Raw genomic sequence first — 15,269 nt, forward strand, 5'->3', positions numbered from 1 at the left:
ATTACAATTAAAAAATAAAGGGGAAATTAGTTCCTAAAACACTTAAACATAAATTAAAAATAAAACTAGTTCTACAATAAAAAAACCTCTTAACACATAATACCTCATAAAACCGATTATAATATTTTTTTAAAAGGTGAGGATCAATTTGAAAAAATACTGAGGCATAAATATGAAAAGAACCAATTCCATAACAAAATAAATAACACAAATAATAACACACAATAACTAAAAATATAATATAAAAAACCGGTTATATTTATCAACTAGTTAAAAAAAAAATTTAAAAAAAACTAGCTTCGTAAAGCAACTAAGATAAAAACTCGCACACAAAAATCAATTAAATAAAATAAATCAATAAAAACTAGTTCCTTAAATTAACTAAATAAAAAATCAGTTCTCGAAATAACTAAATTAAAAACTAGTTTCTAAAATAAATAATTCAAGAATTAATTTGTGAATTGATTAAATAAAAAACCAGATGACATAAATTAAAATAGACTGGTTTCCACAACAAAATGACTAAAAATAAAATAACACACAATAACTCAGAAACCGGTTATAAATTAAAAATATAACTGGTTTTATAACATAATAAATAAAAATAGATATAATGAATGAGTATTTTTTAGGTAGCTATGACATGAGTGTAATTATTTGGTGGGTTAAAGCATGTTGAATGGATGTTTTTGTTTAAGCTATTTTATTTAATTGGTTTTTGTGTGTGAGTTTTTATCTTAGTTGATTTGCGGAACCAATTTTTTGTCTTAAATTTTTAACTAGTTGATAAATATACGGTTTCTTTATATTGAATTTGAGTTATTGTGTGTTATTATTTGTGTTTATTTATTTTGTTATGGAACTGATTCATTTTTTATTTATGCCTCAATATTTTTTGAAATTGATCTCCATTTTTTAAAAAAAAAAAATTATTAATCGGTTTTATGAGGTATTATGTGTTATGAGGTTTTTTATTGTAAAACTAGTTTTATTTTTAATTTATGTTTCAATTTTTAGGAACTGATCTCCCCTTTATTTTTTAATTATAATCGGTTTGAATAATTATGTGTTACTTGTTTGTATTCATTATATTATATAACTGGATCTACTTTAGTTATAATCATTTATAATTTAATTATAATTAGTTTAAATTATTTTGTTTTATAATTTATAGGGGCCAAACCTTCCTCAACTCTAATGGAACCCAACACTTAACTAAGTAAAGATACAAGAGAGTTACTTTTTGATCCTACTACCTATAGGAGTTTGATAGGAAACTTATATTTTTTATGTTGTGTTATTTATTTATATAACATAACCAGTTCTACACTTCATCTTCAGGGGCATATTAAGGATTGGTTTATTCAAAATGTTTGGTTTTAGGTGTTCTCTTTTATTTTTTGGGTGACTCCTTGTATCCCTTGGAGATGTAAATTTTTTGCATAGAGAGTGAGAGAGAATTGTTGTGCTTGATATTTATGTTTAGTTAATAGTACATATATGAAGCTTTTATTGAATTCAAACACGTTTATTTTATCATTATTATAATAAATTAATAATTTAACATAAACAAATTAAATCAAAATAATAAAAAATAAGAACATTAATTTGCTTGCACAGAGATAAATAATTACTACAGTAATTCCAAGTTGATGGAGGGAAGCAAATTCAATCTGTGTTAATCGGTCAAAGATTGAGTTTGTAGCAGGTGGTGAACAACCTTCTCAAAATTCACAAAAGATGATCCTACACCCGACCCGGAACCGGCAGTGGTTGCTTCAAGCGCCATGTTTTTCAACAACAGAGCTTTCTTCTTCATGGTACCACCCTTTACACCATCCATTAACTCAATCACCAAACTCTCTATCTCATCTCTCTTGGCATCACTCTCAATCTCCATACCGATCCCCCATTCTTCAAAGTTGTACCTGCAATTAGTCTGTTGCTCAGCAAAGAATGGCCAGTACAGCATCGGAACGCCGCCGCAGATACTCTCCACCGTCGAGTTTTACCCACTATGAGTCAAGAAACCTCCGACTGACTTGTGGTTAAGAACATCTTCTTGAGGGCACCAACTCGTTAACAAACTCCGGTTCTTCGTCGCCGCGACGAATTCTGGCGAAAGAACAGCCGTTTCGTCGGCTACAAGGTCGGGACATATGACCCAAAGAAATGTTTTTTCGCTGTTGGCTAGTCCCTATGCGAACTCGGTAAGTTGAGCCGGTGCCATAACGGTGATGCTCCAGAGGTTTGACCGTCGGAGTTGGGAATGGTGGAAGGTATAAAATATGGGATTAGATAAGTTATTTACAAAAATATGGCATCCAAAAACCCCATCAAAATGTAAACAAAACAAAAAATTCATACCCTATTAGTATTATTTAATTCTGCCATAAATAAGTAAATCCTTAAAATTTTCCCATATTTGATGTAATTTTTACTTAAATTTAATAGAATTTTTATTCGGATAATTTCACAAATACACAAAAATAATAAGAAAATTACAAAAATATAGTTTCAAGGAATTTTAAATATTTTTACAGTTTTGTGATTTTATTTACAGAAAATACGGTCCTTTATGTTGTTATCTTGTTAATTTGTTGTTGATTTTTTGTTATATGTATGTTATTTTTTGTTTTTGATGTTATTTTTATGTTGCTTTTATATGTAGTTTTCTTGTTGTTTTCATGTTATTTCTATGGAATACCGTAAAAATATATATAAAAAAAAAATTAAACCTAAAACTGTAATTTTTTTACAAAAAATTATGCCTTGTATAATTATTCTATTTTTATTTACACCACCTACTGAAATTTTTTTTTCTTTTTTTATTTTATTATGAAGTGGAATTTTTTTAAAAAATACTGTGTATTTAATCTACTGTGTACTGTGTTAAGTTTTTACTGTTGTTCCACGGTTGTTTTTTTAGTTGTTCTATTGTTGTTTTACTGTTCTATTACAAAAAAAAATAGTATTTTGTAAAAAAATTCGTATATAGTAAAATTATAAACTAAAAATTCCACATTTAATGACCTTTTTGCATGACAAAATTGGATCTTAAAACTAACATATTTTTTTGGAATTTTTATTTTTATGAGACTTTGGGTACATATTTCAAAAAATATTAATTTTTAAAAAATAGTTGTTTGATAGGAAATTTTTTTTTAAAAAAATGTTTAAAAAATATGGAGAAAGTATAGGCTAACTGGTTACTCTTACTTTTTTTTCCTCATATGCGTTTAAACTTTTTGTTAAATTTTTCCAATAAAGTAATTTTTTTCTGAAAGGATTTATGTTCATGATTCTAATTAATTACCTTTTCTCCAACTATTTATTTGTGTTAATAACTCAAATGTTAATTATCTTATACTTACAATACCGATAAGATATTAATAAATTACTTTTTCATAAAATAATTTAGTTTAGGATAAAAATTAGAAGAATTACTCCATATATTATTTTTTTAACTTTTTTTTTTTTTTCAAATTTACGATTTGGGTTTCTAAAGTAGTTTCTCAGGTAGTTTTTATGTGGGTTGCTATACGATTTTTTATTGCGATTTAGGTTGCAACGCTAGTTGCAATAGGGGTTTCTATGTAAAATTCCGTAAAAATACAAAAAAAAAAACTGTTTTGAAGTGTAAAAATAAAAAATGCTCTAAAAATTATCTCATATACAATAATACAAACATTGCTAAATATGTGGTAATTGTAAAGGTTATGGGCATAGTATGGTGGATTGTAGGAAAATAGGGCCAAAGGAATGGGTCAAGAAGAGTGAGCATAAGGCTGTAGGTGTTGAAACTGATAAGCCAAACCAGACAAAGGCTCCCTCAACCACAGCAGAGATAACTTTGCATGAAGGAGTCTTTGATGGGGCTGAGGTCGATGCTGAAAAGGAAAATTCACAATCTGTCATCACTCCAAAGCAGGGTAAAAGTAATGAATGGGAGGTTCCTAGGAAGGTTGGGAATTCTAAGATTAAAGGCAAAGCGGTGTTAACTGATCTTACCAAGGTGCATAATGGCTTTAATGTGCTACAAAAACAAGGGAAGGGTGCTATAAATGGGGAAGCTTTCCAATCCGTTTCTAATGGATCGCAACAACATCATTAGCTGGAATGTCAGAGGGTTGAATAAAAGGGACAAGCAACATGATGTCCTGAGTCTCTTGAAAGTGAATAAAGTGGGAGTGGGAGCTTTACTGGAGAATAAAATGAAGACCTCTAAAGTTGATGACATGATGGATAAGGTATTCATTGGCTGGGATTTTCATATGAGTAATGTTACTGAAAAATGTATAGTGGTTATCTGGCTTAAAAACTTTGTTCAGTGACTGTGTTACATGAACACAAGCAGTTTGTGCACTACCTTGTGAAAATCCTGAGTGTTCAACGCTCGTTTCTTATAACATTTGGGTATGGTCTCAACACCATAAAGGAGAGGAAGGAGCTTTGGGTTGGGCTGTCCAAGTTGCAAATGCCTATCAAACCTTAGCTTATAGTTGGAGACTTTAATGCTATCTACAACTATGATGACAGGTTAAGAGGCAAGGCTGTTAATTCGCTTGAGATTGATGATTTCACAGCTTGGATTGCTTAATCCTAGGTGGCTATGCTCAAGAGTGTTGGCTCTAAGTTCACTTGGTGCAATAAAAAAGATGGTGGTGATAGGGTCTACTCTAGGATTGATCATGCTTTCTCTAATGAAGATTGGGTGGATGAAGTTTCTAATTCGGTTGCTAAATTTCATTGGGAGGTGGTTTCAGATCATTGATTTTGCCTCATAAAACCTCACAAGAAGTGGAATATAGGGATCAAGCCTTTTAGATTTTATAACATGTGGACTGCCCATAAGAATTTTAAGGAAATGGTTAAGACCAACTGGAACAAGCCGCTAGGAGCAAAGGGGTTAAAACGCATTATGTTGAAGTTGCATCGCCTCAAGCATGCTCTTAAAGTCTTCAATAGGAAGGAAATAGGGGATGTTGAAATGAGCTACCATCTTGCTAAGAAGGAGTATCAACAAGCTATTACTTGTGCTCAAGCTGATCCTACGAATCACGATTTGCAGGTGAATGAAAAAATGGCAGCAAGCAGGTTCTCTACTCATGCTGAAATGAGGTTCTCTACTCATGTTGAAATGTACAGAAGCTTTCTTGTGCAATGCAGAAAAATCACCTGGTTGCAAAAAGGTGATGACAATAACTCTTATTTCCATGCTTGTATTAAAAAACGAAGGAGGAAAATTGGATTGTCTCCTACCAGAATGATCAGGGTAGTTGATGGATGATTATAAAGAGGTTGTAAAACACTTCTTAGAGCATTTTAGAAGCTATTTGGGAAGTCCTAGCTCTGCTTCAACTCAGTTCAATTCTCAATGCATAGAGAAGGGTCTTTGTTTAAGTATTGAGATGCAGCTGAATCTAATCAGAGATTTCCATAAGTCTGATGTTAAAAAAGCTCTCTTTAGCATTGCTAGCTCCAAAAGCCCTAGGACGGATGGTTACGGTTCTGAATTTTACAAAGCAATGTAGCTTGACTTGGGAGATGAAATATTTGAACCTATGCTTGATTTTTTCAAATCTGGTAGGATTCCTAATTCTCTAAATGAAATTGTTATTGTCTTGGTGTTCAAAGTTGAAGTTCCTAAGCGGTTGATTATAGACCTATTGCTTGTTACAATACTCTTTACAAGTGTATTTCGAAAATGATTTGCAGCAGGCTTACTGAAGTACTCCCTACTTTGATAGGCCAAAATCAAGGTGCCTTTGTGAAAGGTCGATCCTTGGCTCATAATATTCTCATTTTTCAGGATCTTATCAAGAATTACAATAGAAAGAATACTTCCCCGAGATGTGCTCTAAAGATAGACCTGTGCAAAGCTTATGACACTGTCGATTGGGACTTCTTGGAGCGCCTTCTTACCAACTTGCGGTTTCCTACGAGGTTCATTAACTGGATTATGGTATGTCTTCGAGACACTTCGTATATGCTTATGATGAATGGTAGTTTGCAAGGGACTTTTAAAAGGAGTGAAGTGTTTGTGTCAAGGAGACTCTATCTCCCCTTTGCTTTTTATCCTAATCATGGAATATCTTACTCGCTTGCTTCAGTTTGGGACTCAGAATAACGAATTTAGATTCCATCCCATGTGCAAAAGCCTCAAGATCATCAATTTATGTTTTGTTGATGAATTGATTATCTTTCGCAAGGCTAACCGAGCTTCTGTTGCTTATATTAAAGGGATTTTTGACATCTTCTATAACTGTACAGGTTTAAAAGCTAATATTAGCAAATCCCAGGTCTATTTTGGTGGTGTTCCTAAAGAAGAAAAAAGGGCCTTGCTCCATATTTTACAGTTTGAAGAAGGTTTACTTCCGTTGAAGTATCTCGGGGTCCCTATGAGACCAACGAATTGGAAAGCGGAGGATTGTGGGGCCATAATCAAGAAGATCAAACTTAGACTCCATTCTTGGGCTAATAGACATCTTTCTTATGCCGGGAGATGTCAACTCATAAATTTGGTTCTCTTGGAGCTTCGAAACTATTGGATGAACATCTTCTTGCTTCCTAAAAGCATTATTAAAGAGGTTGACAAGCTTTGCTTATGATTCTTATGGGGAAACAATGGATCTAGAAGCAATTTTCACCTCACGGCTTGGTCCAAAGTTTGCTTACCAAAAATCTTTGGTGGATTGGGTTTTGGAGATGGAACAAATTGGAACAAAGCTATGCTTGGTGAGTACATTTGGGCTATTAGTCATCAACAAGATACGTTGTGGGTTAAATGAATCAATTCGGTCTATTTAAAAGGCTAAAATTTCTGGAGCTACCAACTTAATCTTGATTCAAGTTGGTATTGGTGCAAATTGTGCCATTTCGAGAGCATTTCTCTCAGCAGGTCATTGACACTGCTGGTCATGCTTGGAAGTTTAAAATTGGTCGGTTTTACTCTAATCAAATTGAGCTTTAGAAGGTCAAAAATTATAACTTTGTTTGGAACAATTTTAGTGTGCCAAAGCATTGTTTCATTGTTTGGCTGGCTGTCTGTGGCAAGCTTCTCAGAAGGGATAACTTGGGATTTGTGATTCCTAGTGTGGAAGGCGACTGCCCTGTTTGTGAGGAGATGGCTGAGAACCATTGCCATTTATTTTTAAGGTGTGAGTTCTCCCTCAAAGTTGTGAAGCTGTTTCAAGACTGGTTAGGCTGATTTTGGCCTCTCGATTATGAACCTTGGAAGCTTTGGATTGAAAGCTTGGACAAAGGTTATTTTGTAAAAGTTGTTGCCGCTAGCTGCTCTGTCATCATCTATCATATTTGGCTTAATAGGAATGCTTGTTTTTTTAACAGCTACTCTTATACTGTATATGAGATTGTAAATAGGATAAAAAAGGACGTGATATATAGAGTTAATAGTTACTCTTATAGGAAGTTTTTCTATATGTTAGAGTCCTGTAGCTAGCGTTTTTGCTTGCTGATGTCCTTTGTAGCTGTATTGTAGCTCTTTGTGGTTTGTGATTAATAGATTTCCTTCTTTTTGATAAAAGAAAAATATTGCTAAAAAAAAGACATAATTAAAACTATCATAAACAACACAGCACAACAACATCATATAATATGAAGATGAACACACAGTAAAAAGTGTTTAAAAAAATCATAACAAAAATGAATAATTATTTTCTAAAAAATAATTTATTGATTTCGTATGAGCATCATAAGTAACTAAGGGGCTGATTGGTTTGTGATTCAAAAATTGTGTTTTTTAAAAATGTGTTTCGGAAACAAAAATTTAAATTTTATAAGTGAAAAATTGTTTCTAAATATGTGATTGGTTGTAGTGTGATTTAATATTTTTGAGTTTTAAAAAATTGAATATGTAATTGGTTGAGAGTCTCAAAATAAAAAAGTAACAAAATAATTGGAGAGTTTTTGGATTTCATGATTTGAAAACATGAAAAACATAAAAATAGTATTAAGATTTTTACCCCCTGAACTTTGACATGTACCAAATTATGCACCCTAAACTTTTAAGGTCGTTAAAAATGCCCCCTGAACTCTAGAGATTGTTGGATTTAAGGACTTTTGTCCAATTTTAGTGAAAAACGTCTAACATGGATGAATGTTCAGGGGGCATGATTTGATACATGTAAAAGTTCGAGTGGCATGATTTGGTAGATATCAAAGTCTGTGGAGCATAGTTTAGTACATAAATAATCACTAAAATAATAAAATTGAATGAAATTAGACAAAAGTCCTTAAATCTAACAATCGCAATAGTTCAAGGAGAATTTTTAACGGCAAAAAAAGTTTACGGGGTATGATTTAGTACATGTTAAAATTCAGGAAGAAAAAATCCTAATTGGCCTTTTATATTTTAACCTAAAACTCAAAATAATATTGAAATTTTGTTTTTGAAAACACTCAACTAATCAATAATTCTTACGTGGACTCCCACCATTTTAATTTTCAAAAACATAAAACAGTTTTCAAATCTCAAACCAATCACACGGAGTATTATATTACCAAAAAAATAATAATAAAAGAAAAAATTGAGAAGCAAGATGTTCTACTTTATTCTTAAGATTTTAGTATCAAATATTGGAATCTGGTATTTCTATGCTCACATGGCACATTATCATTGTAAATAAGTTAGTCGAAGCAATTTTTTTGTTAATATTTTAAGTTTCTTATAAAAACTCTTAAGGTTTTTTATTTTTTTTTTTAGTTATGTAGTGACTGAACTTAAGGTTAAAAACTTTGCTTGCAAACTTGGCCCAAATAGAAGGAAACCTTTGCTTGCAGACTTGCTTGGATGATTCTCAATTTCTAATTGAAACAAATAGAAACTAAGACTGATCATATTCAATACATAACATTTTATATTTTAATATAAATACTACATTTCTAAACATCGAATTAATAAGAGTATTCCATACAAGCTAATATAAGGATCAGTGCTCAAGATTTACTTTAACAATATGTTAATATGTACTCACTTTAATATAATTATATATTTATGATAATAAACCACAATATTTGGTTATTTAAATGCTACACTTTTCAGTGTTTTTCTTTAGGTATTAAAATGCTACAAATAGTAAATATTTGGTATTTTGGTTTACAAACCTTTATGATTTATTGATTACTAAGTAGTGAATAGTGTTGTAAATGCAGGTCGAATTTTTTAACACAGCATGAAATCGGCATGAGCTTGAAAGACACGAGCACGACTAGGCATGACACACAATGATGCTATAAATTGACACGATACGGCATGAAAAATTTATCCTTAAGCACGACTCGGTACGAGAAACATGAAAAGCACAACACGTAAGCACGAATAGACTAGTCTGAAAGGCACTGCACAAGACAAGCTTGAAAAGCACGACACGATATATTAAAAATCTTATAATTTAATAATAACATGTACATTTATTAATTATAAATAAGTTAAAATAATAATAAAATTTAAATATAATATAATATTATAATTCTGTAACTAAAATTATTAAAACATGAAAAACTAAAATTATATATTAATTTATTTATAGGGTAAAAATTTAAGTATTTATAACTTTATAAGTAAATATTTAAATTCTAATGATGCTAATAATTTTTTTATATGAATATCTGTAAAATATTATTAAAAAAAAGTATGTAAATATAATTAAAGCTATAAAATACACATATAGTTATGAAAATATGTTTATATATATATATATATATATATATGGGTGCACTTTTAATGGGTATTACCCATGAATGGGTAAAGTTAGAAAATTTTGAGTTTTTATGCTCAATTTTTCTATCTAATTAAAAAAATCTCTTATTTTCATATCATATGGGCTGAGATTGTTCCATCGGTAAAAAAAAAAAAAAGGTTTTTAGCAAGAAAAATTTGAAAAGAAAAAATTGAGTTTGAGTTAAATATTTTTGTATGAACATATTTTTGATATAGTGTAAAAAGAAATATTTTTTGATATTTTTTTTAATTAAGTAATTAAATTAAGTATAGAAATTCAAATTTGTGATTTCATTATTCGTTATTAGATCAAAATTTGATGGTTTGATATTTTTAAAATTAATATTTATAGTTAAATTTATTTAGTAACCATTCATGGGTAATACCCATTAAGAAGTGTTCCATATCTTTATATATTAAAAGTGCCTATCTAACGGCAATTCTTGGTTTAACGGGAATTCTTGGTTTAACGATTCTTTTATTTTTTTTAACCCAAAAATAAATAATTTTTATTTTTTTTAACAGGTTCTTTTAACGCCGTTAACTTTTTTCTTATAAAAATATATATAAAAAAAAAAAATCATCTCAATCGTAGCTCTGTTTGCTCTGTTTATTTACATAAATGAATTGTTTCTCTTCTCAGGACTACCATCGGTACCTTCTATCTCACCCACGATCAACTCCAGAACCCATTAATACGATTTTTTTGCATTTGAATGGTGTTCATCTTGGGGAGTCAGTTCATGGGTATGGCATGAAAAGATAATATAGATGAAGCCACCGAAACTACTCTTAGAATCTATGGCTGCGATCTCATTCAACACGCCGAATTTCCCATCTGGGTTTGCTTTTCCAGGTTGAACTAGGCTAATTTTTCACCATTGACACCGTAAATTCAGATTCTGTGTTCGTTTTATAGTTTCAATTCATTCATTTTTGGTCGTTTTGACAAAATTTCATGCAGCCTTCTTCTTAACCAAGTCGTCTCTCTCTTTCTCTGAAGGTGTTGTGGAAATTGATGATCTGGGTTTTCATCAAAAGGGTCTAATTTGATAGATTTGGATCTGATCCTGATCATTGGAGTCCATCCAGAAAAGATAATATAGATGAACCCACCGAAACTACTCTTAGAATCTATGGATGCGATCTCATTCAACACGCCGAATTTCCCATCTGGGTTTGCTTTTCCAGGTTGAACTAAGCTAATTTTTCACCATTGACACCGTAAATTCAGATTCTGTGTTCGTTTTATAGTTTCAATTCATTCATTTTTGGTCGTTTTGACAAAATTTCATGCAGCCTTCTTCTTAACCAAGTCGTCTCTCTCTTTCTCTGAAGGTGTTGTTGTTGCTGAAAAATTAAGAAAGACTCACTGCACTGGATTATTAACGATTTTCTCATTTATTGTTATTGTAGAAGATGGTTCAGGGGCTGATTCAGGTTTGGATTCGGATTCTGATTCGGATGGAGATATTGAGGCCAAGTCAAGAGCTATCGATGAAGAAAAGCAAAGGGAAGAGGAAGAAGCAATGGAAGAAATGCGGTTGAATATTAAAGATGAATCCGACGAGTTTAGGTTACCTACTAGGAAGGTTAGTGTACTTTTGAATTTGTTGTATAATTTAATTATGTTGGTTTAATTAATTAACATTCAGTACCTTCATGCTGAGACTTTGTTACTAATGATTTAGGAACTTGAAGAAGAGTCTCAAGGACCTCCTGATCTTCAGAATCTCCAGAGGAGAATCAAAGAGAGTGAGTTCTTTCGTTGTTTAATACAATTTTGTATGACAAACTTATTAATTCTTAACCAAGTTTAATTTTTTATTAGTTGTTCGAGTGCTCTCAAATTTTAAGGCTTTGAGGCAAGAAGGGGCAACAAGGAAAGATTACGTTGATCAACTTAAGAAAGGTACTTTCCACTACTCTGCTTATAAAGGTATATAATTTATAGTATTTAACTTCATCTTTTTCTTTCGTTTTATCACTTGCCAAATTAATATTGGTCTTACTGTTTTGATGCTCGAGTTTGTTTGCATTTCTCTCATAACTATTTTATCAGCTTAATACTTAGTTCCATTTATTTGGGATTCTTATCGGATAGAATTATAATTTCTTGATTACCCTCTTTTCTTCTTCCTAAATTTAGGCATATTTAATGGTTTGCTCAATTAGCAGTTTTGCAGATTTTATGTTGGTTGAGATTGTTGGAATTTCAAGTATCTACAGTAAATTCCATGCTTTTTTTTTTACACATTTGCTGGCCATTGTTTTCATTTTGTTTTAATGGGTCAGTTGAATTCTTTTAGTGTATCAAACTGTTTTAAGATACAGGGTAAGAAAGTGGTAGAGGAATATAGCTGTAGTCGAAAGATGGGTGTGGAGAATTACCATGTAATTGAGCTTGTAGGCGAAGGATCATTTGGGAAGGTATACAAGGGAAGGCGCAAGTATACCGGCCAGGTACCTATGACATCCTTTTCAAATTCTATCTACATTTACACTATTCTGTCAATGCCTGTCTTTTTGCATTGACAAGCTTTTGTTATTATTTTTGGTTCATAGACTGTTGCAATGAAGTTTATAATGAAGCATGGGAAAAGTGACAAGGATATTCACAATCTAAGACAGGAGATTGAGGTTTTTTTTTCCATAATTTGATTTCATGATGTTCTTAATCAGTGATTCCTTGATGTTTTTTTTAACTTGGCAGTTATTTTACAGATTCTTAGAAAGCTAAAGCATGAAAATATCATTGAGATGCTTGATTCTTTTGAAAGCCCTCAGGAGTTCTGTGTTGTAACCGAATTTGCACAGGCAATGATCCTTTAATCTTCTCGAGTTTTACATTCACCATAAGCTAAACATGTATTAAAATCAGTCATTAAAACTATGTTAGACATGTAATAGTATGTGACTAGCCCATTCTAGAATGGATTCTAATACATGCATCTTCCTGATGACCAGGGCGAACTATTTGAGATTCTCGAGGATGACAAGTGTCTTCCGGAAGAACAAGTTCAGGCAATTGCGAAACAGTTGGTACATCCTCTTTAGGAATATTCTTTGCATCCCATTTCAGTATTGGTTACAGTTGATGTTTTCATCTGTGGTGACTCGTTTAACTTATGTTCACTTTCCCTACATACATACAATTACGTACATAGATACATGTCAGACCAATTTCTAATTTATAGTCTGTTCCTTCTGATTTCCTGTTAATCTTTACAGGTGCGGGCATTGCATTACTTGCATTCCAACCGCATTATCCATCGTGATATGAAACCTCAGAACATTCTAATTGGTGCTGGATCTGTAATTAAGGTTGACGGTTAAAAGAATAAACATTTTCTTAATGTTGCGAAATTAATTATTAATGTCAATATCTTCTATATACAAATGTTTTATAGCATTTCTACATTCAAGTGGTTATAAAAATTTCCTTATTGTTAACAGCTTTGTGATTTTGGATTTGCACGTGCAATGTCAATGAAGACAGAGTAAAAATAAGAACAAGTTTAGCTTACATTTATTTTAAATAATTACTTTTCACATGTTTAGTGAATATTAACACTGGCAATTTATTGTTATTTTCTGTTGTTTTTTTTTTGTTTAAAAATGAATTTGAATTAAAGTAATATACGTGTATATTAAATAAATATAAATATAGTTATTTGAATGTTATTCAAATTATTGTTATTTTTTTTATTTTTGTTTTTAAGAAACTGAATATTTTTAGTTATGCTCATAAATATCATCATGAAATAAGGAAGCAGTTTTAATATAAATCTTAATTTAAATTTGAATTAGATAGTAGTTAGGATAAGTGGGTTTCCCTGGCTATATATTTTATTTATATATATATATGTGTATATTATTGCCTAACTCACTGAGTGTGTCATTGCCTTTTATAAGAGAAAATTAAAAAAAAACACAACTGAGTCTCGGTCTTTCTGTGTTTCTTGCTTCCCCTCAACCTGATCACCGCCTACTCATATACATTGGTTTGCTTTTCTTATCGAATTTGTCTTCTGGGTTTTGTTTGCTTTCTTGTTTTAGATCCAAACAAAGGCGGTTAAAGTGGGGTTGTTGTTGGTTGTAGTCTGTCTTTATGTTAATTTGTTTTCTGGGTGTTTTTGTTTAGCATTAATCGTAAATATTTTATATAAATGATTATTGTGTTGTGCGTATAATATAAAACCTTACCAAAAAAAAGTTTGAATATATAGGAAAATAAATTAGTTTCCTATATATTCAACTGTTTACAATTATTTCTTTATTATTATTATTATTATTATTAAGATTATTACTGCTACTTTTTTGTAACTAGATTAACTTCTTTATTAATTAAATTTATTATTATAACATTATATTTTTTTTAATATTTATAGACAATTTTATATCATTTTTATTGATAATACTCACTATTTATAATTCTTAATAAATAAAAACTATACTAAAATTATAAAAAGTTGAAAAAAAAAAACAAATAATTAATAAAACTATAAATACTCAAGTCAACGAGTTTGAGTTATATTTTAAAAAAATTGTAATTATTAACAATATATTATGTTAATATTTTTTTTAAAAAAAATCGTAAATTTAATTTGTTTATTGTTTTTTTTTTCAGGAGTTTCGTACCTATAGACTATAATTGATTGGTTAAACTAATTATATAAAATTTATTTTCCTATATATTCAAACTTTTTTTTGGTAGGGATTTCCAATTCAAACTTGGAAACTAATTCAACTGTTTACAATTATATACTGTTTAGGTATCCGAACCCAAAGCATATGGCGCAACGGAACAATACTCATTATTTCTCGCGCAGTGAATAATTATATTTATATTGCTATGCGATATTAATTATAAACTATACTACGCGCGTACTTTACATTCCGTAAATGTTTTTGATTAATTTCAAGTATCTGGATTTAATTTTTTACTGATAAGAAATGTATATATTATTACCTTTCTTGGTATAAATATATGTATGTATATATTCTAGAAATCGAAAGTATCTTCCCTAATATTACTGGCACGAATCATCATCATATATATGATATGGCACAACACATGGCTGACCCTGTGATCCCCAAGCAGCGATACAATGTGTGTGATTGAGTTTGGATAATGGATATCCTATGGCTACTTCTTGACAAAAAATTATAGTCAAGGATCGTATAGGACAAATTGCAGACAATAACGTGTGAATTTGAAATAATTGTTGCGTTTATAAACACCAAGAAAAGGACGAGACTTACCGTATTTGATATCCATTTAGATATAATAATAGAATATTGTCTCTGCCTGTTATGCTGTTTGCCATTTTTTATTAAGAGTGACCTTTGTGTAATTTTATTTACAGGGAAGAAGAAGGAAAGCCAATTACATCACCAAGTCACAGGGTGTCAAGCATTTTCAAGTCAATTTACCTCTTTTCAGGTCAGTATATTATTCTCAAATTCACTGATGTTGTGCCATGTCTTTTGAGCATTTATGTTGGAATTTGTATAAGTTATGTGT

At 30.7% G+C, this 15,269-nt stretch overlaps 1 protein-coding gene, 1 long non-coding RNA gene and 1 pseudogene across 2 annotated transcripts; 2 read left to right on the forward strand and 1 right to left on the reverse strand.

Annotated features, from left to right (window-relative positions):
- Nucleotides 1-1,442: 1,442 nt before the first annotated feature.
- Nucleotides 1,443-2,365, reverse strand: LOC133035891 (7-deoxyloganetin glucosyltransferase-like; annotated as a pseudogene).
- A 1,178-nt stretch (nt 2,366-3,543) lies between these two features.
- LOC133035602 (uncharacterized) lies at nt 3,544-7,552 on the forward strand. Its single transcript, XR_009686742.1, has 2 exons — nt 3,544-5,586; nt 5,813-7,552. It is a non-coding gene; the product is annotated as an uncharacterized LOC133035602 (long non-coding RNA).
- Nucleotides 7,553-10,513: 2,961 nt separating this feature from the next.
- Nucleotides 10,514-13,331, forward strand: LOC115704585 (calcium/calmodulin-dependent protein kinase type II). The gene is made up of 9 exons (XM_061112330.1): nt 10,514-10,598; nt 10,707-10,769; nt 11,159-11,334; nt 11,434-11,497; nt 11,608-11,681; nt 12,071-12,205; nt 12,308-12,382; nt 12,467-12,784; nt 12,974-13,331. The coding sequence occupies exons 1-8, from the start codon at nt 10,514-10,516 to the stop codon at nt 12,572-12,574; spliced, it is 780 nt and encodes a 259-aa protein (XP_060968313.1). The 3' UTR covers nt 12,575-12,784; nt 12,974-13,331.
- Nucleotides 13,332-15,269: the final 1,938 nt, after the last annotated feature.

The sequence above is a fragment of the Cannabis sativa genome, chromosome 3 (genome assembly GCF_029168945.1).
Source record: "Cannabis sativa cultivar Pink pepper isolate KNU-18-1 chromosome 3, ASM2916894v1, whole genome shotgun sequence".
Taxonomy (NCBI): Eukaryota; Viridiplantae; Streptophyta; class Magnoliopsida; order Rosales; family Cannabaceae; genus Cannabis; species Cannabis sativa.

Coding starts and splice junctions, on each gene's coding strand:
- LOC115704585 (XM_061112330.1), top strand. CDS start 10,514: ATGAAGCCACCGAAACTACTCTTAGAATCTATGGCTGCGATCTCATTC. Junction 11,498..11,607: donor CCAGAGGAGAATCAAAGAGA/GTGAGTTCTTTC, acceptor TAAGGCTTTGAG/GCAAGAAGGGGCAACAAGGA. Junction 12,206..12,307: donor GGCGCAAGTATACCGGCCAG/GTACCTATGACA, acceptor TTTGGTTCATAG/ACTGTTGCAATGAAGTTTAT.